This window comes from Melopsittacus undulatus, chromosome 8 (assembly GCF_012275295.1).
Source record: "Melopsittacus undulatus isolate bMelUnd1 chromosome 8, bMelUnd1.mat.Z, whole genome shotgun sequence".
Taxonomy (NCBI): Eukaryota; Metazoa; Chordata; class Aves; order Psittaciformes; family Psittaculidae; genus Melopsittacus; species Melopsittacus undulatus.
The window spans coordinates 39,647,452-39,672,948 of NC_047534.1; the positions used below are offsets into that span (position 1 = coordinate 39,647,452).

At 38.0% G+C, this 25,497-nt stretch overlaps 1 protein-coding gene across 1 annotated transcript in view; it reads left to right on the forward strand.

Moving 5' to 3' along the window:
* The window catches only part of PDE11A (phosphodiesterase 11A), a 131,931-nt gene that overhangs the window by 100,419 nt on the left and 6,015 nt on the right, over nucleotides 1–25,497 (forward strand). Inside the window, exons 13-19 of the mRNA XM_005152754.1 lie at nucleotides 729–838; nucleotides 3,799–3,889; nucleotides 6,480–6,580; nucleotides 10,830–10,907; nucleotides 12,278–12,345; nucleotides 15,460–15,530; nucleotides 18,045–18,128. Of these exons, the coding sequence (XP_005152811.1) occupies nucleotides 729–838; nucleotides 3,799–3,889; nucleotides 6,480–6,580; nucleotides 10,830–10,907; nucleotides 12,278–12,345; nucleotides 15,460–15,530; nucleotides 18,045–18,128 (603 nt within the window). The remainder of the gene's footprint in view (nucleotides 1–728; nucleotides 839–3,798; nucleotides 3,890–6,479; nucleotides 6,581–10,829; nucleotides 10,908–12,277; nucleotides 12,346–15,459; nucleotides 15,531–18,044; nucleotides 18,129–25,497) is intronic.

The following is a 25,497-nucleotide window of genomic DNA, read 5'->3' on the forward strand; positions in this document are numbered from 1 at the left end:
CATGGAGAAGCATAGTGGCAAAAAATATTTGTAGGATGAGCTTCCCCCTTCACATGGTCATATCTGGTCTGAGCTGCTCATGGGAAGTTTCCGTACATCAGTTTTCAAAATTCTCTCCCAAATTCAAGTAGGTATCGGCAGCAGAAATATGCCAGATTTCCTCTTTGAATCATGTTGCTTCATTTCATATGTCCCAGATAAAAAAAAAACTGTTAATAGTTCATAACAGTTCCATAGAGCATATTTTAGCTGGCTTCTTTTATAGGTCTTTTGATTTAACATCTTGGCTGTCTGTGACACTAGGGATTGACTGAGATGGTCATCGCATGATTGAAGAAATCTGTCTAACTACTCCTCCGAACAATAATTTCAAAATGAAATAAATTTTGGTTTTTATTTCTCTGATATGAAATTCCAGATCCTGTCTTAGTGTGCAGTTATTGGTGTTTGTCTTCAGCTCTTTTTGCCTTTAGTGACTTCTGGGTAGTAGAGAAATGGCACGTTGCAAATGCAACACAGAGATAATAACAGAACACTCCAAGGACGTTATCTGTTCTGCTAACCGTCTAACATACAGCAGGGAATATAATATGACAATAAAGCATTTATCTTCTCCTTACTGAAACATTCATGGTATCAAAACAAAGTTGACTGTTGCTCGATGGTCTAACATTACTTATCACTTTCGATACTGATAGTTACAGCTGCTATTTTTTTTCTGCCCTCAGACAGCAGGATTTCAGGAGATTCTAACTGAAATTGAAATTCTAGCTTTGATTGTGGGATGCTTATGTCACGACCTTGACCACAGGGGAACCAATAATGCCTTCCAAGCCAAGTAAGTTTTCTAATTCTTATTATTTTAATTTGTTTTTCTTCCACAGAAGAGCAAAAAGTGACCAGGATAAAGAATGAGTGATTAATTTCACGTTTCCTAGGCCAATGCCAGTTATTCTTGTGTGTAGTAAGGGACTATTCATCTTTATCATTCTCTGTTCTTTTGGATAATTGCTGGCTTGTCCTTTGTATTAGGCTGTTGAACTGACACTGTGTATTGAAATGTGGTGCCAAAACTTGATGTTCTCTTCAGGCTTAGGTATTACTGATTCTAGTATTCAGCCCAGGAAAAAATTAAAGTGTCTGTCTGGGTTGCTGCTGCTGGTTGGAAAGCCTGATGTTAAGCAAAAGCTGTTCAACTATTAAGAAGAACATATGTAAAACTGAAATAATGCTTTCACAAAAAAACCCTTTCACACCAGTGTAGGCAAGCCAACATAAATTCCTAGCTCTGATACATATCATCCACAGCAGGTGCCTGCAGCAGTTGTCTTACCACATACCCATCAGTTGTGCAGCACGCAGTGTCCCTGACCAGTAGAAATGCCTCCTCCCTGGCTGATCCCACAAGCCAGAGCACACAGAGCCTGTTCAGACACTTGCTGCAATGGATTGGTGGAGGGGGGGGGGGGGGGGGGGAGGAGGTGGTAGCTGGGCACCAGAACGTGAACCTGGATCTCAAAGACAGATTTTTACCTATGTGAAATCTTACTCTCCAGGCTGTTTTCAATTCTAAAAATGAATTTTATTCTATTCAAAGTGCTTATGACCTGATTCACCTGCCGTGACCTGACTATATTTTTACTGTCCAGTCTGCTGCCCTCAGATACAGTGAGGTAGAAGCAGGCTGTGGAAGTTTTGAGGGTACTTCTTACTGTGGTGGTGAGGGAACTCCCTTAACTGAGGTCAACTTCTTTCCAAAATCCATGTTCCCTGAGAACAAGGAAGGACAACAAAAAGTATTCCCTGACAGCATCCTGGCTGAGCTGTGAAACAAATCTGTCAGATACAGTGACTCCTCCAAATCCAGTGTTGTTTTCTTGGCCTCCCAGGTCTTCTACAGCCAGAATAGAAGACTTCTAGGCTCTCTTGTCCTTCAGATCCCATTATGTATTTTCAGCTTTGTGTGTTCTGCATTACTGCTAACCCTCAAAGTGACAGAAGTGGCCAAATGGTTGTCTAAAGATACTTGAAAAGCAGGGTGATGTTGCATTAGCCTGTTTTGTCCTACCTTTTGCAGACATAATCTGCTGCACTGTATGTATGCATGGGCTGCTGCATTTCTGGGGTCAAGCTGTCTCAGTGAACATCACTCAAACTGATGTTTCTGATATTCACTAAGCTGCCATTTCCTGAGCTATTGGTGTTGCTGTACAGTCTCAATGAAACAATGACACTGTCTGGATCTTCAATCACCATAGCAAGAAAAATCAATTGCAGTGCTCAAAAGACAGAGCTTATGGTGCAAAGGTTACCAAGCACTGCTAGATGCCTTTTTGCAGCCGAGTCTCGAAGAGAATCAAAAAAGACGAGACAAATAGGAAGGAAGCTCAGCTGATTGATGTTTATGTTCCTAATTTAAAAAACCCAAGACCGAAGATTTACATCCTGACTGTTTTAGGCTCTGATTAAGTTAACTACTTCTCCACTGTAACATTACTTTTGTGTAGAGGGGTGGCTGAGTTAAAGGTAGAGGTTTCAGCACTAGACTGCTATCACTTACACTTGTTTGACAGCAGAGTACGAAGAGGAGGCTACCATTTTATGACTCCATAAAGAAATTGCCTGAGACATTTAACAAAAGACAAACATTACCACACATGCCTAAAACATCCCTGAAAACAGAAGCTGTAGTTTTCATAACAGCAGCTATGATTTATTCCTCTAACCTGACATAAATTTAAGCATCACATTTTCTTATTTTATCTTCAGTGTTCAATACTGCTGTTCTGTGTGATGAAAGTTCAAGAGGTATATGATGGAGGCAGTATCGCAGTTGTCTGAAATGGCTCTGTTATATATCTCAACACCATATTCTTGAGGGATGATGTTTCCTGGACATCCTTCTTTCTAATATAGATGCTTCTGATAATTAAATATCGATATCATGCAGTTTTATAGTATATGCTCCTAGGAGCCTCTTTCTGTTTGTCTCTAGTGTAATCATCTCTTATTCTCATTTATTTGGAAAGAAAACCCATGTTGTTGCTTTAGATCCCAGAAGTGAAGTCATGGTGAACAGTAACTATTCTGACAATCCAGTCCCATTCTCTGCACCTCCTAATGATTCACAATTTTATAATTGTAATCTATAGTTTTTTTTGTTCTTCAGACTTCAGAATGCTCTGTGCATTCTGAAGCTAATTTTGGTTTAGACAGTAAATATGATGAGAAAATACATTCGAAAAGATGCTAAACCTTACTTTTATATTCACTATTCTCACTTGTGGGGTTTTGTTTACCATTGTATTTTTTTTTAAGTGCAAGATTTTACATGCAGACAGAACCTCACTGCATTTGCAGTTGATATTTTTACTGCTGTGGTTTGGATTTTCTTAAGAGTTCATAATCACCGATTGTAAGTCATTGTGTTTATATCTATTAGGAATTAAAAATAGTAGCAAAACAGCCACTCCTAGCTCAGGGATGCTACTGTTTGTCATTAATGCACAGTGGTGTGCCGGTGCTGTTGCACTGCTGAGGCACTTTGAAAGTTACATTACAAAATTTCATTCATTAGTTCCAGGAAAATCTTTAGTCAGCTGATAATATTTAGCAAAGTCTGTAACATAAATGTTTTGTCTTTAAATTAGTATTTTGATTTTGTCAACTCTCTTAAGTGTGGTTGCTGAAATGGAGAGGGAGCATCTAGCTACGTGCTTTTGTTACTAAACTGTCTCTGAAACCTGCTTTGTAAGCAGACATGTGCAGTATTTGTTGACTCCCCACGTTCTGTTTCAGGAGTGGATCAGCCTTAGCTCAGCTGTATGGCACCTCTGCTACCTTGGAACACCACCACTTCAATCATGCTGTCATGATTCTCCAAAGTGAGGTACAAAAGCGTTACTATTAATCTCACTGTAAGCTGTTGGGAAGTTTCAGCTGGAGAGAGGAAATACCACACACAGTACCTTTTTAATGCCCTCTCCTTGAAGAATTATTTATTGGTTACCACAAAGGTCACAACTAGCACAAAATTAAATGACTACAAATGATGATCATAGAGCCCGGAGATTATATTTGTCTCAATCAGCTAGGGGCAAGGCAAACATATCCTAATCATATTGTCAGCTTTTCTCAGCCTTTTTACATATATCCTGCTCAATGGCTTATAGGTAGGTGAAGCAAGCTCTTACATTTCCACACAGGTCTTGTATTCAGAGTATCACAGTCATCCTTGACTGGACAAATTTGCCTTATTTGACAGTCTTTCTGTGATCAGTATTTTCATGATAGTTTTACATCATTTTCCTTAATTATTGATGAAAAAATATCAGTAATATCATGCTGTCCTAAAGTACACTAGCTGTTTTGCAGATAGATATAAAGATACATTTCTTGTCTAGAATATCTTATGTGCAACAGTACGCAGCATGCACTACCTCAGAGATATAGTGAGAAAAGAAGGATGTGTTTTCTGATTTTACAGATAGCTTGTTACAGAATGCATCCAGTATATGTATAACCAATAATGTTATGCATACAGAACACTTGGAGACCATATGCTGATCTGCAGTAACTTTTGAAGAGCATCTGGGAATGTCCCATGGTCACAAGTAGAGACAGGGTGATGGCCTTCCCTCTGTGTACAGTGCCGCAGAGATTAGTCATGGGACTGTGGCTTTTTCTAGATGTTACATTAAAAGAGTAGACGTAGGAAAGGGGAGGACCACTAAGAGATCTAAACAGCTCTATCTGCTCAGCCTAGATTAGCTTGTCTAAAATGTGATCCTAGAAATTAAATAGTTCCTTACACTACCAGGGAAAGGCATAAGAAAAAACAGTATTTGAAAGTTAGACCAGTTTAGAATAGGAAAAAAAGAAGTTTTGTTTTATTTTTCTAAACCAATGAGTCTGTCCAGTCCCTGGATCAAGCCTTCCTGGGAAACAGTGATTTCTCTGGTTTCTGAAATCTTCATTGTAACTGAGTATTTCTCTGAAGACAGGCTCAAGTCTGAAGACAAATGCAAGTCAAACACAGGTCCTCCCCTTTGACCATTCAGTCCTCACCAGGTCCTCATTTCTAGACCATAAAATTAAACCTACGTGATTTTTAATCCAATAGATTGTATTTGCTAATGGGACACTGCACTTCTCACTTTGGATCCTACAATCTATTTAAAGATACACCAGGATTCACTTAAAAATTCACCAGCTGAGCAGTCAGTCTCCTCTCTTAAATAAACTGAAATTAATTTATAACCTATTCACTAATAAATAAGCTTTAGATTCTGAAATCCTTCATAATAATTAGGTGAAAAGAAATAATAATTTCATTGTTTCAGTGGAGACCATCTCTTAAGAATGGCAAAATATTTTTTTAGTCCAAACACTACCTAATCTACTAGAAAATACCATCTCTACCTCCAGACCTTATCCTGACTATATCCTCAGACCACCAGTTATAGCAATCCTGCTGCTGGAAAATTCTTGGGTTTAAGGGCATTTTAATCTTCCTAGGCAGTAGGTGGCAGCGCATACTGAGTGTGTGCATTACAGTGCTAAATACCACCAAAATAAAACTCCTTAGCAAGAACCTCATTGTTTCTACAGGTGATTAGGAAAAAAAAAAAAAAGTAGTGTTTTTATTTAGGTCAATTTAGTTACTTGTGATTGATGTCACAAAGATCACTTCTTAAGCTTATATTTAGAGTTTCCATTAAATTTGTTTATTTAAGTTTATTTTCTCTAGGACTTCATAAATTATAGGATCTCTGTCCCTCTCAGTTTTCAGAAATGCAGTTACAAATGGACCTTCCTGCTCTCAAATACCAACATTAAATAATTTGTTTCATTCTGGCCTCAGAGCACCTTTCAAGTTCTTAATCCATGATCCCTTAAAAAGTAGCCTATTTGGCCTACAAAGGGTATTTAAACTGCATAAAATCGTGTGTTTTTAGCCTTCATAGGCAGTGCTTGTATACATTGTAAGACAACGCAGTAATGGGCAGAGTGAGCAAATGGACTGTTTTGAACAAAAAACTGATTTAATGTCTTTGACTGCTCTAATAGCAGTTTGTGTGCCTGCAAGCAGCAGCACAGATAAATCTATTAGGAACACAACTCAGAAGCTGCAAGACATTGCTCCCCAAAACATTTAATAAGAGAAAAGATTGAGATATGTCCATAGTTTTTCCTCATAAACTGAATCTATGCAGGGTCAGAGCAAAGAGTAAATCTTTCCTCAAGAGGCTATAATTTCAGCAGAGTTTAGAAAAACAGTCCAGGCACTTGATTACAATTGTCAACTCTTCCACCCCAATGTAATCTCAGCAGTATTAACATTATTATTTTGCCATAGTTTTGCCATGAATCAGAAACAGCCTCTGTTAGAGGGAAACAGTAGACTAAAGAGTTAGAAAACCTTTTAAAAACCTGTATTGATTGCTAGCACTTTACCTCTTTTATCTCTTTCATTATAGGGTCACAACATCTTTGCTAACTTGTCCTCTAAGGACTACAGTGACCTTATGCAGCTTCTAAAGCAATCGATATTGGCAACAGACCTCACTCTGTATTTTGAGTAAGTATTGGCATTTCTTGTATTTGACAAATGAAAATTCAACAAACTTACTCTAATGACCTATTAAATACCAATAAGGGTATATAACATGAGAAATTAGTATTTCAACCTGTGGTTGAATAGATTTAGTCTAATACTTAGTATATCTTGTGCACTTGAGATATTTGTGTTAAGCTAAGTAAGTTTTGCTTTTGTGTGTACCATGACTGTATCAACAAAAAGCAAGTGAAATTCTAGACTTGTACTTTAAGCCAATTACAGTTCAGTCCTGTAATTCTTCTATCCCTTCTATGATAATTTCTTAAGGCATGTATAAAAACAATAACATATTTTCATTATTTTCCACCATTTCTGTTTCTAAACATGTGTGCTAAGAAATACTGTATTTAGTTACAGACCCAGTTGCAGAGGTAATGAAAGCATACACATTGCTGCTTCGAAGACAAATTATGTCAATTTGCATTACATGAGTATAGGTTTTAAAAAACTTAAGAGACTCTCTTTCATCCAGTTTTCTTCCTTTTCCTTGTTTACAAATCAAATCTGGAAGTAGACTTCAAATTGGTGCTACTTTATGCTTTTCAAATACTGTTAATTATTACCAAGTTCTCCCTAGTAAGTACATGTGTGACTGTACATGTGATCAGAAGAATCATGGTATCACCATCACATTGGACTTTTGACATCCCCCTCTGGCTGAGACAGGCTGACTTACAGGGAGAGCTGCTGGATGCACAGTTTCTGCATACTACCTTCCTAGTCTTGACAATAATTAATCCTTAGGATTTTTTTGTTTGATGTCCATTAGTGTCCTCTCCTATATAGTGCTGGTAGCATTTAGTAATGTTTTCCTTTGGGTGATATACCTGGATTCGGTCCCTCCATTGTGCTCATGGTTGATACCAAACCAAGTTTCCAGAAAACTTCAAGTAAAGTCTATTCCTTGAGATTGTTCAACTATCTATATCAACATTGTGTCTTTAACTGTTAATTGTAAAAATACTAAGTGACATGCTGCAATGTTTGCTTTGTCTTTTTTTTCTCCATATTTGGTTACTGTGCCAAGGGCTGTTTCTAAACAGTACCGGCAGTAGACATGCTGACATTTTTTGTTTCCTGCAACTGCTGTCAGAAGAGTTGTATTAAGAAAGGCTTTTACTCAATAGTTTTATTATAAATAACTTCTAAACATTAGTCTATGAAGAAACTCCTGCTTACTGACAGGAAAATCCTGAGTAAAACTAATAACCCCTTTTAAGCATATTCTTTTTTGAAGCTGTCTGTTAGGATTGCTCTTTAGCTGGGTGGCTGGTATGATGGGAATTTGTTGACAGCTTGAAGTGAGATACAAGGACCAAAGGGATATATGAGTACAGGTTTTCCTGTTTTACCACAAACAACAAGTGCTGCAGAAATGTTTTGTGCTGTCAAGGAAAAGATGAGTGGCAGGGACTGAGAGGGCGACTGCCCTGGCACAGCCCCTTATGTTCCCCCTGCCGAGATCCTACAGCCCCTGGAAGACCTGGAGAGAGCCCATGGCAGTGTCCTGGGAGGAAACCCAGTCCAGACCCTGATATGATGGAACTCGCTTCCCTCCCTGCCTGAGGTTGAAAAACTCCATGGCCAAGTTGTCTTTCTAGTTTTAAATCAGGGAAATAATGTCCAAAAGGAACATCAGGTGAATTTCAAGGTTATTTTTCTTTGCTTGCGTAACTGATTTTTATGTGCTACATGGATCAGAAAACTTTTAGCAAATGAGGCCTTTTTACTCAGAAGTCTGCAAATGAGTTATCTTTTCCTCTAGTGTTATTATGATTCATTAATCTGGTAGTTGTTATGCTACTTACTTCCAAAAGTGCCTGAAAATCACTCCCTGGAAACAATGATTTACAATCCTTAATGCCTCCCTATGTGAACAGATGTTTCTGCACAAGTACCTACCTTGTTTTTCCAGTTTGCTACATCTTCGATACTCTTGTAGAGGAGGAAATTCTCACATCAGTATTCTTAGAATGCCTAAACCTAATGATAGCAAACTCCAGCTTGCTAATCAGGAACAAAACTCCAGGCAGACCAAAGCTTTAGAACCTTCTCAAGACTACTTTTCTACAAAGATGATTTTCAGTGAAATACCAGACAGAAAATATACTTGTTTGTAATAGATAATTCTAGATAATGATGCTTATAGATGGTACAGCAAGCAAAAGCATGGAACCAAAATGAAGTTTATGGAAATTCACTCAAATGATGTCTTGAGCCACTGGGCTGTAGAGCAACTGGATATAGCAAGACAACTTTCCCTTCCAGGCAAAATACAACCAGAGTCAATGCTACTCAAAAACATCACAAAACTGTTATAATTCTTTTTATTTCTGAAATCCTGGCATATTATGTTTGCTTAATAATAGCAAACCTCTTCATTTTGGATACCATGCATAAGCAACCAGTAGGAAACACAAAATTGTTTCCTTGTACCATGGCTGCTTTCCTCAGGCTAACTCCTTCCTATACTACGAATTCTCTGTGGAATTGGACTACTTCTCCTGCATTAATTTAAATGGATTTCAAAGAAAATTCTTATCTTAAAGTTTTAGCCTAACACAGGGCCTTGAGACTCACATTTTCAGTTACTGTTTATGGATCTCTCTATTTCAAATGTGAATGTTTGAGGTTTCTGAGATGTTGCCTTCCAGAGCTTTCAGCTTTAAGCATTCTTACCTGGTTTTTGTCCATTAATATATGAATTCCCCAGAACATCAAATACTTCAAAATGAAATCATTACTAAATTTTGCATTGTTAGACCCGACACTGAAATACAGGATGGAAAAATCCACTGCTTGCTCTCTTAGAGCATCTAGTCGATGATCTGGTCAGGATTAGGCTGGTTTTAGCTTCATGTGCCAACTACTCTTGGCCATTAAGATTGTCATTATTGCAGTAGTTATTTCCACTGGAGCCATGATGCTATGACTTTGTGTCAGAGAACTGAATTTTTTTCTGCATGTGTGGCTTTGCATTGTCCCAGCAAATTTTGTAATGTGAAACTCCTATATCTTATTTCATGAGGGATTAGATATCATTATGTATCCTTATATCTCTCTGCTCTAGCTGCTGTTATGAAATCCATTATAGAAAGGCCCTATAGTAGCAGTCAGTGGTGGTGATGCAATGTACAACAGTCAGGAACCAGAATAATGGAACATATTCCACATAAAATACTGTCCATTGAGCAAGTGCAATGTTCGTGGTATGTGAATCTCCTCGGGTATAAAACCTGTGCTGGCTGCTGTCAGACTACTTTCAATAATCACTGTTCAAAATATGATGAAGTTAATGTAGAAAATAAATACAAGACTCTGCAAACTCACTCCTGTTGGGGAATTGAACTACATTTTCAGTTAACAAAGAATCTCCTATGAGGCCCTGGACTGTTACTCAGAACACAGGTATTTGCTTTCCAGCTTTGATGCTAATATGTTGTGTTACTCTGGGCAAAGTTGTTCCATATTTTTATACCTCAAGTTCTGCTATATCTGGGTCAGGATCTGTTTCATATTGTAGTCACGCTGCATGCAGTAAGAGCTGCTCAGTGTCTAAGTGCCATAAAAAGTTACAGGCTATGGTGAGTCAGAATTTTGGTACTTAAAGGCACCAAACAAGCATTAACATGCCCTGCCTCACGTTTTGTCCCTCTTTGAGGACACAGGGAAGATATTCCAGAAGACAAAGCAGGGAACCAAGCAGGGAGAGCTAGTTTCTAGTCAATTAAGAACTACTAACTCAAAACATCTGTAGCTCCTGTGTTTCACTGTTCTGTTCTGTGTGCTGGAAATAACAGGAATTGTGCATCTCTGAAAAACCCTCCAAGATACAGAAGTAAAAGCCGTTTTGCAAAGGAAAGAGAAGTGTGTAAATATTTCAGGGGTGTTTCTATGGTCTGTCCACTGCTGTAGTTGAACATTTCATGCTTCCATGGATGACTGAACATTTTGGTACCATTTATTTCCTTATCTTCAGAGACCATAAATACAATACTGATTTTACTAGGCAACTCTGACATTGATAACAGACATTTATAGAACATGTTCAGATATTAGTATGTTTCGCTTAAATGGACTGTCAGTATAATGACTTTAACAATAATACATGAGGTACAATGATTTCATGTCAACCAGAGAACTGTGCTTCTACTTCATTGTTGCCCTGGAAGTGTCTTGTTTCCTTTTCTGATAATCTGTTTCGTTGCAGGAGAAGGACTGAGTTTTTTGAACTCGTCAGTAAAGGTGGTTATGATTGGAATACAAAAAACCACCGAGAAATATTTCGGTGAGCACTACTCTTTCTTGCTTTCTGGTTATTTCAAAGTGAAGCCATATTTGTTTAAGGAATTTCATATATCATGTAGACTTAGAGTAACAAGATACGTTAGCTTGTTTTAACTATATGATTCATGATGAGAAATATATGGTATGATTTCTAAACATTACCAAACAGCAAGGATGTAATCAGTGTGACCTCACCTTCTCCATTCCTGTTTCTGCCTTGACACTCTGTCATGTTTTCTTCCCTTTCTCCCAGCCTCACCAGTTACCGCTCAGCCCTTCTGCTCTTTCTCCAGAAAGCATCAGTATTCTGCCTCAGGACACAAAGATCTTTCTTGTCCCTGTTCCCTCCTCCTCTCAGCTGTTTTCTTTCACTGGCCATGCTTCTCTCTGCTCTTCTAGTCTGTACCTGGGAATTTGCAGATACACGGTACTCTTCTAGCCCTCAAAAATGATCTGAGCATGCATCCTATTGAAAACCTCAGACATTGTGGGTGATTTGAGTATACCAGGCTTTTGAGACAATAAAATGTGTGCATTTGCATATGCATGCCTGATTATGTCTCATTTTATCTGAAATTTCATTTAAATTCTGTTTCCTTTTGGTCTTTTGACCAAAACATTGGCCATTTTCTATTTTCCATATCATTTCACCCATTCCTAATTTTAGATTCAGGCAATATATTTGATGTTTCATTTTCAGTGCCCTTGTTCTTCATTTAAACTTTCTTAGACTTTTATCTGCATCATGTACTGTACATAAACGCTTTCTACAGCTGAATGGTTTCTTCCCCTAATGCATATAAAACATGGCTGTAGCTGGATATTAAACTACAGTGGAACAGTATAGCTCATAGTAAATCTTAAATTTTTATTGTAGATGAGCAGTAGAAACTGCTTAAACAGTGTCTGGGTTGCCTCCTGTGATTATAGGTTCTTTTGCTACAGCAGTCACTTTTACAAATAAGCATATAAATTAATCCAGTTTGCAGGTGTTATTATATAATAATACCCTTACTTATATCATGTGAAGCACATGCTTTCTAGTATATCACAGGTATTAATGTAAGTAATGTTAGAAGTACTGCAAAATTAGCAGTTAACTCCCTTGCAATATCATTTCTAGCATGCAAAGCACAATACCAAAATTCATCATCTGATGACCTGCAACACATTAGGCTTCCTAGGCACAGTTGTGATGCAAAAGCCATGCTGATGGCTGAGATTTCAAACATGTCATTCTTTTCTGGAGGTAAAGACGGTGCCAGGGCTGGCATTTTATATATGTATTATTTATTTATGCACTCAGAGCTGAGTTGTTTAGAAATACAACAAAGGTTGATTCAGCTTGTATTGTTCATTTCTGTTTTTCAGATCAATGCTAATGACAGCCTGTGACCTTGGAGCTGTGACCAAACCGTGGGAGATTTCAAGACAGGCAAGTCATGATTAATAGCAGGGCTGGGAGGAGGCGGGACTGGCAGGACAATATTCCCAGGGCCCTGGCTTACAGGGGACCAAAACTGGAATCAATTTACAGCGGTATTAATGCTATAAAAAAATAGCAGGGGGTTTCTGCGAGAAATGGTTTATTGCATAATCTTTCCATGTACACATGCTGGTGAGCAGCATGTAGGTACCTGAAGAGATCTGGCTTTACAGCTTCTTCTCTTATGAACCTTTTAAATCCATATAAAAAAAATGGATGGATTAAACAAAAAAAAGCATTAGCCACATGTAGATGCATTTACTTGGTCTTGTCACAAAGTTTTCCTTGGCAGTGGCAAAATCTCTAAATCAAAAATACTAGCAGATGATTTGCAAACACTGATTAACATAAAATATTCGGTATATATGAGAGAAGAAATGTGTTCATTTTCTCAACACTGAGGGAAAAAAAAGTGCAAGTGTAGTATTGAACCTTTTTTAGCATCCTCTACTTGGAAACAAACAAAAATTCAGGCTTCTGCTGCTGAGTATGCTCCTTAGAAATACACATAATGCATGTCTGTACATACATAAATATACACATACATAAATAAACATACCTTTATATACAATACTCCTAAATACACAGGAAACTTGGGTCCAGCATTGGGAAACAATTACAAATGTGAGAAAGCAAGCTGTCCCAAAATTCTTGTCCTTTACCACATGATTTTCCCTCTTCTAGGCATCTTTCCATACTCGGCATCCATCCTTATTATCTCCTGTACCCACGCTAATAATGCTGTCCTTTACTGAGGTCCAGAACAAGGTAGCAAAAAGCAGGATGTGTAGGGGTTTGGAAGAATGTACAGCATCAGGAAGAAAATATGATATATACCAGTGCAGCTGAGTGTCACTAAGCACCTGGAGGGAGCTTGATTGGCTTAACAGCAAAGTGATGGTTAAAAACATGTGGTGAAAAAAATAAGCTAAACCAGATAAATGGTGAGGCAGGAGCAGATAGATTTCTTGGGGAAGGACAAAGATGTAATAGGAGCTGAAAGGGACTGACAACTGATACATGCACATTAACTCAGTAAAAACAAAAAACAAACCACACTTATGTGGTGAGGGCTTCAGCTCAGCTTGCAGCTTTATCAGATGAGATATTCTTGCTTTTATAAGCAGACCATGACAACAGTCATTCTATAGGGCTGTTACTCTACTTTAATATGGTCATCTCCCATGGAAAACATAGAAGTTGCTTGTATCCTGGGAAAATGAGTCACAGGATTTTTCAGTGTCACGTAACCACAACTGCAGTGTGTGCAACCCTCCTCAATTTTCCTCTTTAACCCAGTTAGCTTCTCCCTTTTCTTTGACAGCCAAAATGTCAGGTAGGGTCTGTTTTCCATGTGTTGTCAGTCTTTGTGCTCTGGTGGTGAATTAGTGCAGAATTCTCTGACAAGCTGTTGTTTGGGGTTTTTTTTTTTATTCTTACCACTTTTGAAGTCTGCAAGTGAAAATGTGTCTGCAATCTGGTGCATAACCTGAAACCTGCAACCAAATCAAAGTTCCATTTGAAACATTACCTGGTTGAGCAGAGAGGCTGGTAAGTCCACAGAGGGAAAACAGAAATACTTGGACCTCAAATGTGCCGAAATAAAAAACAAATCCCAACCCCCCCAAAAAACTCACAACATGAAAAGTGAGGGATAAAGACTAAAATACATCAATCAAAGGAAATAAAGGCTATACGTAAGAAAGAAAAATTCAGGAAGAGACAATAGGGAAAGGCACACAAGGAGTACAGGATCAAAACAGCAGTGACAGAGGTGAGACTAAATCTTTATCATTTTTATACAATGCACTTGGCAAACTGTTAATTGCCTCTAAGTTGTTAAATTATTCCTGTATCTGGAGTATTGATCCAGGATTTTATTAGTGCATTGGGATTACATACATTATAAAGTTCCAAACTATGTGATAGCCTAGCTCAAGATTTAAGAGTACTTTACAACATCATTTCACCCACTTCAAATTTATTTCAGCACTCCTTATTTCAACTGTAAAAAGCTTTGGATTTGTGAATGTTAGGAAAATGCAGTTGCTAGAGCAAGAATTTTTGAGATTTTATGAAGTGTAGGTTCTCTGCTTAGTTATGTGCTCTTGTGCTTCATAGTTATAAAATCATTTCCTAGCTTGAATTTACTTGAAAGCAATAAGGAGGCATGACAGGAGCATTAGGAACCAAATGCCACCTTCAGTAGATTAGTTTTCCTTTTTTGCATCTCAAATGTCACATAAAAATGCCTACCTTCAAAGCCCCACACATGACAAGCACAGTACATAAATACTACTTTATCAGGATTATTCACTGTTTGACTTCCTAAAATTCCTGATGTTTCCATAACCAATTTTGGTTTTAAATCATGTGTTCTTCTGAGAAGCACAAACCTCATCTGTGAATAGAGCATCTTCATTCACAAAAGTTGGAAAGATGCATTACAACTTCCAACCCACTAGTTCTTGATCTTGATTCACTATGATAATCACTATCTAACTTCATATGTAGATGTGCAGAGCCAACAGTGATTACAGTCATGGGAAAAAAGTAAAGCCTAGTGGGGGAAAAAAACCTTTATGATTTCACATTAAATTAAGCTAACAGATGTTATTAGTTAATTAACTTTCTTTTATAAGTGAAATTGTTTATACAGGGCAACAGGCTGTAAATACCCAGAGAGCTCTTGCACATTTTACAAAGCATATTTACAGACATAATTGTGGATGCCAACAAGAAACTGTAATTTTCTATTGTGTTCTTAATACTTGATTAAGTTGCATATAAGTGCATTGAGTGCTGCCTGAATATTGCAATGTAATTCCAACAGTCAATTCCCTATCAAAGGGATGTGTGCTTATCAGTGATTATGGCTATTTATATACCCTGTATGCCCAGTCCCGAAAACTATACAAACGCATGCCTGATACCAGTCACATAGGTTAAATTATTCACTTCTTTACGGTTAAGCACAGGCTGAAGTCATGGTCTGAGCAAGAACTCATTACCCTAAAAATTATGTAGCAAGAACTCTAATCTTTACCTTGATTTATGTTTTAGGCAGCTGAGCTGGTAACCAGCGAGTTCTTTGAACAAGGAGACAGAGAAAGATCTGAACTGAAACTCACCCCTTCAGTAAGTTTTAATACTTTCTGAAATAGTTACTCACTTGCATAGGGTAAGAAAATATCATTGGGTGCATTCAGAAAAACTAACTATATTTTGCATGTAAAGAAAAATCTTGGAATAAACACACTATCTAATAAGGACATACCATATATTAGACCATTATATAAATAAAAGCTTTCCAATCAACTCACTTCTTATTAAGCCCTTTTCTCCATTTTCTGTACCTATTCCCAAGGTTATTCTGTCAGTCAATTTTCTAAGCAATAGGTATTGTATTTAATACACAGTATTTAAGTAAAAAATCACCAGCTACCTATGGAAATCAAGATTGTCAGATTTAGTTTATGATGCAGCTGTGTTATTTGATGTGTCAAATGCAGAAAAGCATTTCTATAGATATTCAACTAAATATAACACTGTGATTGAAAAGATAAATTGGTATTAAGTGGAATACAGGAAGATGGATATAAAGTGTCAAACAACTAGGAAAAGAAATTTCGTAAAGGTTTTCAGTGAACAATTTGAAGAAAGAGCCTTATCCAGGTTACCCTTATCCAACACTTCAAAGTGTTGCCAAGCCACTGTCTGGGAGCAACAGGAGAAGGGTCACAGAAAGTATTCTAAAGAATTTAATTTGCAAGCCATGACAAATATATTTCCTATAATAAAAAGACCATTGCAATGGCTCAGACTTATTCTCACTTCAGTAATACTCACACATGAGCCTGTGGTGACGTAATGAAGTAAAAAAGTTAAGTTTGTCGTCAGTAATGCTCAGATACAGTAAATGGCTTTTCACTTCTTATACTGTCAGAGGTTGCGACATTACTGAATTTCTTCCCTACAGGAGTTTTGTGTGTACATCTCAAAAAAAAAATGATAGCTATAGTCCAGTAGAAGAGTAATCAGTCAGTCATGGTATTCACAATTCTGAGACCAGTTCTAGGCCTGAATAACTGCAAGTAACATTCCATATAATAGGGATAGAAGTGCCTTTCCTGCCTTGTATATAATATTTGCAAAGTGTGTTTCTCATGCTAATGAAGCAAAATAGGAAGTAACTTTAACGCATCCATTGATGTTACTGTCTTTAAGGACCAATGAATTCCAGTGAAAACAGTCCAGGTCCAGCAACCTTGAGTTATTTTCAAATGTGTTATTACATCTACCTTTTGGACATACTGTAGACTTAGTAGAAATGTAAAGAAAGACAAAAGCACAGAACTTTCTTCTGGACTTCTGAAAATCTGCATCTAACAGCCCAGACTGGTGGGAAAGAAGTGTATTGCTATAAATCTTTTTAATATTGCCTCCATCACAGGAGCCCTCTCACTCTTCTTTTGGACTCTGCAGTATACACCAAGGTATATAGTAATTTATGGGCCACATGCTTTGAAGCCATACAGCTTGAAGGAAGATTTTCCTCTCTGCTTGGCCCTTCAGAATTTCAAAATAATCCAGTTAACTCGTGTATTAAGTGTTTTATGATGGGAAATAAGGCCAGTAAATAATCCAAGTTCATCAGTTCAAACAGTTGATAGCCAAAGGTCAACTTCCATCCCTATTATATCATAGCTCTCATGTAGTGTTTTACCACATTAATGAGAATTTTTAAACAAGATCAAATGCTGATCTATTTGATCACATATTGCTGTGACAAACCACCTAGATAGATATCACTGCTAATCAGACAAAAGAGTTGACAATCAGCAAGATAATGCAATATTCTCTTATAACTCAAGGATTTTTTTTTCTTGCATTGTGCTTGTAATAATCTGAAAATGAGAGGATTTTTCAAAATTATGTGAATAAGAAATACAGAATTTTCCAAAATCAAACCTAAGATTCTCATTTAAGACCACAGAGTTCCTGAATCTTACCTCCTGGTCTTATTTACATACACTGAGCGACACCTGTACATCACAAAGAGCAGGCTACTACTAGAAGAATTCAAACAGACATTTAATGTAATGTAATTTGTATAGTCTGGAGTTTTGAGAAGGTAGAGAAAGAAAGTAAGTTTCCACAGGAACCATCAACCTTGAGAAGATGGGCCCAGAATGAAAACAGACTTTCCAAAGAAAAAGACAGAAACATTTAAAACTTGGCATATACGGAGTAACTGGGAAGGAGGAAACCAGCCCAGATCCACCACTGTTCATTTTGCTGAGGTGGAAAAGCCTATGTGAGAAAAGGGAAATTTCTACTCAAAACTATCTACTTCACATTTCTACAGGAGGTTTCTTACCAGCTCAACTCCAACCTGTGGAGCATTTATTTTATACCACAGAATTACAAAATTCAAATACATTCAGCCTACAAATTTCAAAACAGAATTGAAAATAAAGTGTATTTTTCATGCCAGATAAAGCAGTAGGAAGACTACTGCAAAGACTGATTACAGCTTACAAAGTGTTCTGGTTGTGAGAATTTGATCATAGCTCCAAAGTTCTGGATGATGTGTCTGTAAAATACTCCAGTGTAATAAAGCATGACAGTTTTGTTCCCTTCTCAATTCAGGCCATTTTTGATCGGAACAGGAAAGATGAACTACCCAGGTTGCAGCTCGAGTGGATTGATAGCATCTGCATGCCATTGTATGAGGTAATTTTTACTTACTGCTCTTGTAGAGTCATGAGAAGATTGTTCCTGCCTCACTAGGGGAAAGAGTTAGCTTGCAGGGCAGCCTTGAAGGCTATTTGAACTCTGACTTTACCAAAGCCTCTTGAACTCTATGCAGAAATCTTCAGATTCTCTGAAGGTGGTAACATCTATAAACATACTTCCCCGCTAAATAATAAAAGCCAATAGGGCAACCTTTTAGTTTATTACATTTGAGACAAACAAATTCTCATCATGGCAAGGTGTGGAGTGGGACAGCTTTGTTACATGCTGCTGTTCAATCTGTTCAAATATGTGTGACCCAAAGGGAAGCACAAGGTTGAAATGGGGCACTCTAGACCAAGCTTTTAAGGTCAGTGACAAATGATTTCTGGTTTAACCTATGTGCTATTTAACTTGGAGTTTCCTCTTTCAATCATGCTTCCACATTGACTGTGTGGATGCTTGATACAAGTGCTCAAGTACTACTTTATTAAGGCTGTAGATGACCAGAATAATGCTTCCCTCTTTTTTGATTAAACCAACTTCAGAATCTGACTTGTGTAATATAAGCTTCATCATTTTAACTTTTTGTCTCTTACCTGTACAGAAAGCAAAGCTACACAAGCAGGATAAATGCAAAATAACACTGTAGAAACGTAACCATCAATAACCATGTCAGCCACTCTTCCACTTACTGAAACCACACAGACCACCTTATGCCACTAAAGGCTACCAATTTTACTACTGAGAACATTGGGGTGTTCTTGCTAGGCAGTTTTGGGGATCTGCAACATGTTCTTCCTGTTATCACTGCACCCTAAACTGCCTCACATTTCCAAGCAACGAATGGGTCTGTGATGATACAAAGCCAAGAGGTAGAAAGCAGGTACCAGCTCCCATGTTAACACTAAACTACTGAACTTGTGCCTGAATATATCTTTCCTACACACAAATAAAAATAGATTGGCAGTTCCTTTTCATTTTATAGACCAGATACATCACCAATAGCATACAGTGTGCTTCCATTGCTCTCTATACATTGTAGCATCTGAGGCTGCCACTGTGACAACGAAGTGACTGCCCACTAGCAAAGGCAACTCCCGTTGTGTGACATGGACAATGTGCACTTGTGTGAACAGTAAGGTGTGCTATGCCTTGCCAGCAGATCTTGTCCCTTTCTCAGGACAGTCTTTGTCACTATGAAATAAACTAAAGCTACAGCTTCAAACAGCTAAAGCAGAGCAAGCACAGAAGAATATAAACCCGTATTTTTTAAAAACACCAAGATCATTCTGTACAATGGAGGTGGGGGGATGCAACTGACCTTAGACAACAACTCTTAAAAAAAAGTTCCTTACAGTGTAATAGTTCATATTACACTAGAATGCATATTGTACCAGAATTCACATTTGTAGTAGCGTCTGTAATCCAAAAATGTATGTTAAAGCAGGAAGGACTGATAATCAGCCCATCCTCTGCATGAGGAGACTACATCTGAGCATTAAAGCTCTGGTTAGTTAGCTCCATCTTAGCGGGAGATCTCTGGGGAATATATTCACAACTGATTTCCTTGCTTTCTGCTGTCTCTGCATCATGCTGTGCAGCTATTAGCCTGCTGCTCAACAACTTAAAAAAGAGACACCATCAAACCTGGAAGTCATTGCAGCACCAGCCTTAGGGGTAAACAGAAAACTTGATGTCATAGTACCACACTGCGGGAGATTCTCTTCAATGTGGAGCCAAGTTTTAATTTTCATATCCAGCTTAATCAAACCTCAATACACATATCACATCAGCAATATATTCAGACATTGTAAGTCCTCCATTTAGGGCTGGCTGAACATTACAAGTAGGGCTAAATCCTAGATTTCTTTTTTCCTTCCAAATACAACCCTTAAAATTCTAGCCATTGTGATATGTCTTAGGGACTGCATGTGGGGAGAGAATGAGTTACACCATTACAAATACAACATAAAGAGGCAGAGTGGCAGCTGACAAATCGGTAAAATCTTAGCAGTACTTATATTGCTCACTAGCAAAGTGCTTATAAAAACCGTATGTTTGAAATAAACATTTGACACTCCTTTTGATACCAGAATTACAGCATTAAACCATAGAGAACAAAATCAAGGCTTTTGCAAGTACTTTTTTCCATGCTAGCTATTAAAAGTCCTAAATCCATGTGGCCGTATCTTAGCACCCAGAGCCCCGAAGGGAATGCTGTGGGGAAAGCATGCATGCATTCTGAAACAGTTGCTACAGCAGGACCTAATGCTCTGGTCAGTGTTACTTGACACCCGCACAGCAGAGACGGTCCCAGCAACTCCCATTACACTCCCAACTCCCAGATGCTGGCAGCTGCCATTAAAGTCACACAGGAGATCAGCAAAGCAATCTGAAATTTCTTTGCCCAGGAGTAGGCTACCCTTGGCAGCTGCACTTGTCTGAAGTATGCAGTGCAGAAGGAACTCCACAGCCCAAACTTCCAGGGGTGGTCTGACACCACCCCACTGCCTCTAATGCCACTGACAGTATTGTAACGGATCTGTATCTTCTCCACAGTGTGTACTTATGAGCAAGAGTACATACCAGAATGGCCACAAGGAATGGTTTATACTTCAAACTTTGCAGAGCACTTTAGAGTATTATGGCCTTTCTAGCCTCATTTCTTTTTCCTCCATTCTCAAACACTCTTTGGGGAGATTTCGCTCTACATCCTCTCCTTATGCATCTGCTCTCTACATTTCCTTAATATAATTAAGACAGCCCATTCTGAGGTGCAGTTCTTCTCCCAAGGAAAGGACAATGAAGTCTTCTTTATTGGAGGATGTTTATCGCATCCCTCTGCTTATCTGGTTAGAACTGTTCCCTAAGTTTGGACACTTTTTGTGAGAAGGCTAGCAAAATATCAAGATCTGTGCAACTTCCATTAGCAATCCCACTTGCCCCTTCTGACCCAGAAGAAGGAACGTCAGGAATACACTAAACATGCTACACCATAAGTTAACATGCAGCTTGAAGCTGAATGTAGATATATGATGATAGCTGGGGATATTAAAAAATAAAAATATCAAGAATTATATACAATTCGATTTCTCATATCCAACTGCCTAAATCCAAAACCTTTTTGTGTTTGTTTGCTCTATTAGCTGACTCTGCTCTTGGCACAAGGTAAGCCATGGCTTGTTCTACTCCCTTGCTCTCTCCCACATCTGCAGCTCAGTGTGGGAATCAAGCCACCTCCAATTTCAAGATACCTTAGTAATCAAATCTGCTTCCTTCACAGTATGGATCAAAGGTTTGAAGTTAAAAGCTTCCCAATTTTTTGTTCATTGCTTTTTATTACTCTTGGGACATTATAATTTTATTGAATTTACTTTTTTGTTACTGTAGTGATCACTGCTCAGACTATTTTTATATGACAGTGGAGTTTTTACCTTGAGTAGCAGAACAGCCATCCATTTACTCTGAAGCTCTGCTTTTAGGGCCTTTAGTTACGCTTTAATGCATCACATTTGCTCTTCATTCAAAAATGCCAGCAAGAAAAGCATTCATCAGTAGAGATGAGAAACAAGCTTATCAGAATAATAATTTACAAGAAAAAAAATGCCTTTTTTTTTTTTTTGCACTGTAGAGCATTTCAAATTTACTAGTGCAGCTTCAGGATGAAGTAATCATCCAGGGTTTTTTTTTTTTGTTGTAATATTCTATAAAGGTGAAGCACATACAACTATAGCAGAAAATCTAAGACATCCCATTGGAAAGAAAAGCACTACAACTACACTGACAGCTGTGTTCACTACACTGAGAAAATATTCTGTACTTATCTGGACATGCATGTTTGTGTAACAGGAAATAAAATGTTGATCATTAGACCAATTACCTCTCTGTCCCTCCAGTAAAGAGATGCTAAGAGTTTCAGCACTAACAGATTTCTCTCCTGGGCTCTGTGGTATGGGTGTACCTAAAATAGGATCAGGCACAGATTTTTTTTCCCCGAACTCAGATTAGATTTCTTTATGGGGAGCAAACAGAGTGGGAGACTGAAGATCTTACTCTTTTTAATCATTATTTTTCTCACAAACAACATCAAAGCTTCAGCGATTCACATCAAACAAAAGATGCTAACAGAAGCCCAGCTCTGTTCACAGCATTGTTAGGCAGAGACAGTAACACTATGAATAGCAGGGCCAAAGGCCATGCACTCTGCTTCTGGGCAGATAAATACATAGTCAGGTAGTCAGTGACAATGACAGCAGCTATTTAAATTTAAGGGAGATGTCTTTGTGGAAGATAAAGAAGCTCACAGCTTTTACAACTTATGCGTGCCTGAGGTTGCCCTGCTCACCTCTACCTTGGTACTCCATTTTAGTGCTATTCAAGATTTTCTTTGGTATTGAGAGCTTTAAACATATAATGGTATCTACAGAAGTGAATTTGCATTACTCCATCCAGGATTCTAGGGGGAATCTGGGAAAAGTAGAAACAATGATGTTTAGCCTAGCAAGTACTTTAATTGTTGTGAATGGAAGGCAGAGGAACAGAGTCCTTTATCACACTGTTTCCCATACTCAGAAAGAAATCTAATCAGAGATTCAAGAGCTCCGATATGCCTGTCTTCCTACAGAAGATAACGTTTGGCCTTGCAATTAAACCATTAGAGTACAATGGTGTAGCTGCAAAAGCATCTATTCTACTTCTAAGCATACATGCACAGGGTATCATAAATGCTAGAGCCTTTGCAAAGCACAAGAAAAGAATACACAGAAATACCCCAAAATCATGGCTACCTCCATGCTTTAACTTCTCCAGTTCAAGTTGACTTTGACACATGAATTGCAAGTGGATATGCACAGACTGGGATATTTTTTTAATCCAAAAAAAGTGTATACTCTAGTTAGTTACAATATAAGGAGGGATATTAACCTTTCAACAGTTTTCAGTACCAGAGGAGCAATAATCATTAAGAATCATGCTTACACAGCTATGTTCCAGTGCAGCCCTTCCTCAGTTACCACTGCTATCCCTTTCCCTCATTCCTTCAATTACAATTTTACGTAAGGAAATACTGTATAAGAAATTCAGTGCTTGGACCACTCCTCTAGAAGTCCTGCTTGTCCAGAATGGACTGTATGAAACGGCCAAGTCCTTACTCTGGCAGGAATCACTGGATGCAGCCAACACAATCACATTTTCCTTCGGATGTTTCTGCCCTCTCTACACAGTCAGAACTGAAAAACTTGTAAAATTATTGTTTGAGGAAGAGTCTATCTAAATGAACATTTGGCAATGGCTTGCTGTACCCACCATTCTCCCATACCTGGGATCCTTGGTACAAAAGCCAGAGCTCTGCTGTTTTATTTTAAGTTTGCAATTGTCAGAGGGCAGGGGCAGTACTAGGTACTGAGCTGTTCACCATGAGCAGTACTCAGATGTTCCCTGACACATGTTCACAAGTTGTTGAAAAGGGAATCAGAACTAAGCTATTAAAAAAGAATACATTCACAGGAAACAATTTGATCAGCTGTGCAAATCTCGGCAAAATCAGTTTTTCCTTTACAGCGTGTTGAGGGAAGAGAAAGATAACTTTCAATAGATCCTAAAGAATCCATGAAGATGCACACTTCTGGCAGGGCTTATTTCTGACATTTGATATGGACACAGAGAGAGAATGCATCTATGCTTCCAGGCACTGCTTAGCTGACAAGGATTAGTAAGGCAGATAGACTCAGGATGCAGCATGTGATACACCACGGACTGAGGCTGCACAGACATTGGCAGGTCAAATTAGTCTCACTTTCTGTTGAAATCCAGGGGGTAATATTATCCAAGGAAGAGCAGGTGCAACATATTCTGCTGTCTTTGTAAGAAATTTGCTTCAGAGGAAACTTAATCAGGCCAAATGCCAGTGCTGGGGGGAGTCAGTAGCTGAAGATTATGTTAGGAATAAGGGTTTGTCCCAGAGAAAGGAGCTTTTGGCACTGCAGAAGGATCTTTCTGTAGCCTTGAAAGAGGAACATAACCAGGTTCAGCACTTCTGTTGCCTTGTTGCTTGTCTACTAATGATGAAACTTAATGAGGCCACCTGGAATGAAATCTCTTGTCTTTTCAGAAAACTCAGATATTATGACTGTATCACAACTTCCAGTAACAGAATAAACATCAGCAAACTTTTTCTTACCTCATGCCTTAAGGACCTGGGGTTTTCTGCTACTTTTGTACTCAGAGAGAGCAAAGGTGAAGAGCTGATATACAAGAAAGAAAAACCAGGAAAAGAAGAAAAAATGCTTTTATTGGCAATTCCCTTCTAAGTCACTATTTCATAGTATAATAGGGAAAGGCATAGTTTTGGTGGCTTTAGAGCAAGGATTTTTGTGTCTATGAGGACCATGAACATCTTTTTCCAGTAGGCACAAAGGAGGGATTCATTTTGCTATTGGAAATTAACAGAATATTATTTTTGCTAGGATTTTTGTGATTTGTCAGGATTATTGATGAAACATTGCATCACTCTCAACAAATTTGGGAATTTACAAGATTTTCCAAATTGCTTAGAAGAGACAGTAGAAACAAATACTTTCTCCCTTCAAACCAGAGTACTTCAACTTACTTCTCAAAGAGTCATCTGATGCCAAAGAAGCCTCAACTGAAAGGGCAGGTTATCAACAAAGGTATTTAGGAGAAAACAGAAAAAAAAACATTTGCCAAAGGCTTTCAGACTGATCTGTAAGAAAAAATGAATAATTCACAATGTTACAATTTCTGTTGCTGTCTTATTTAGAATTATCTGCCCAATGTGTTACGAAGGACATGCAGTCATGTATGGAAATGTGTATAAAGATCTGAGGAAGTAGACTGAAAAGTTGGCAGATAAGGTAGAAGAGACAGCCAATAGATGGAACTCAAATTGTACAGCAAATCTGAAAGAAGATAAATGGATAATTTAACAGCCATTCAGTTTTCAAGAAAGACAAAGCACAAACTACATTGCATCAGAAAAGGACTAGAAATGATGATGGATGAAATGCTTCAAGTAAGTGTTTAACACAACAGAATCACAGTTGCCTGCAGAATTCCCAGCTGAGGGCAAATTCAAAGAACTAAATAAGCATATGAGACTGATACGGTTTGAAGAGTTTTTCAAAATCCATTTAATAGCAAGGCATAAGACATTGATCAGCTGCTTGGTTAAGATGTTGAAAGGAAGAGTTAGAAACATTCCGTCTCTTGCATGCTTTAGACACAGAATCAAAACCATAAACAGCAGAAACAAATAAGTAGTTGTTTATGAAATAATAACTCTTCCTGTTCTGAGTAAACCCTTGGTTTCATGAAATTATTATGAACAGATGAATCATTTACAACCATA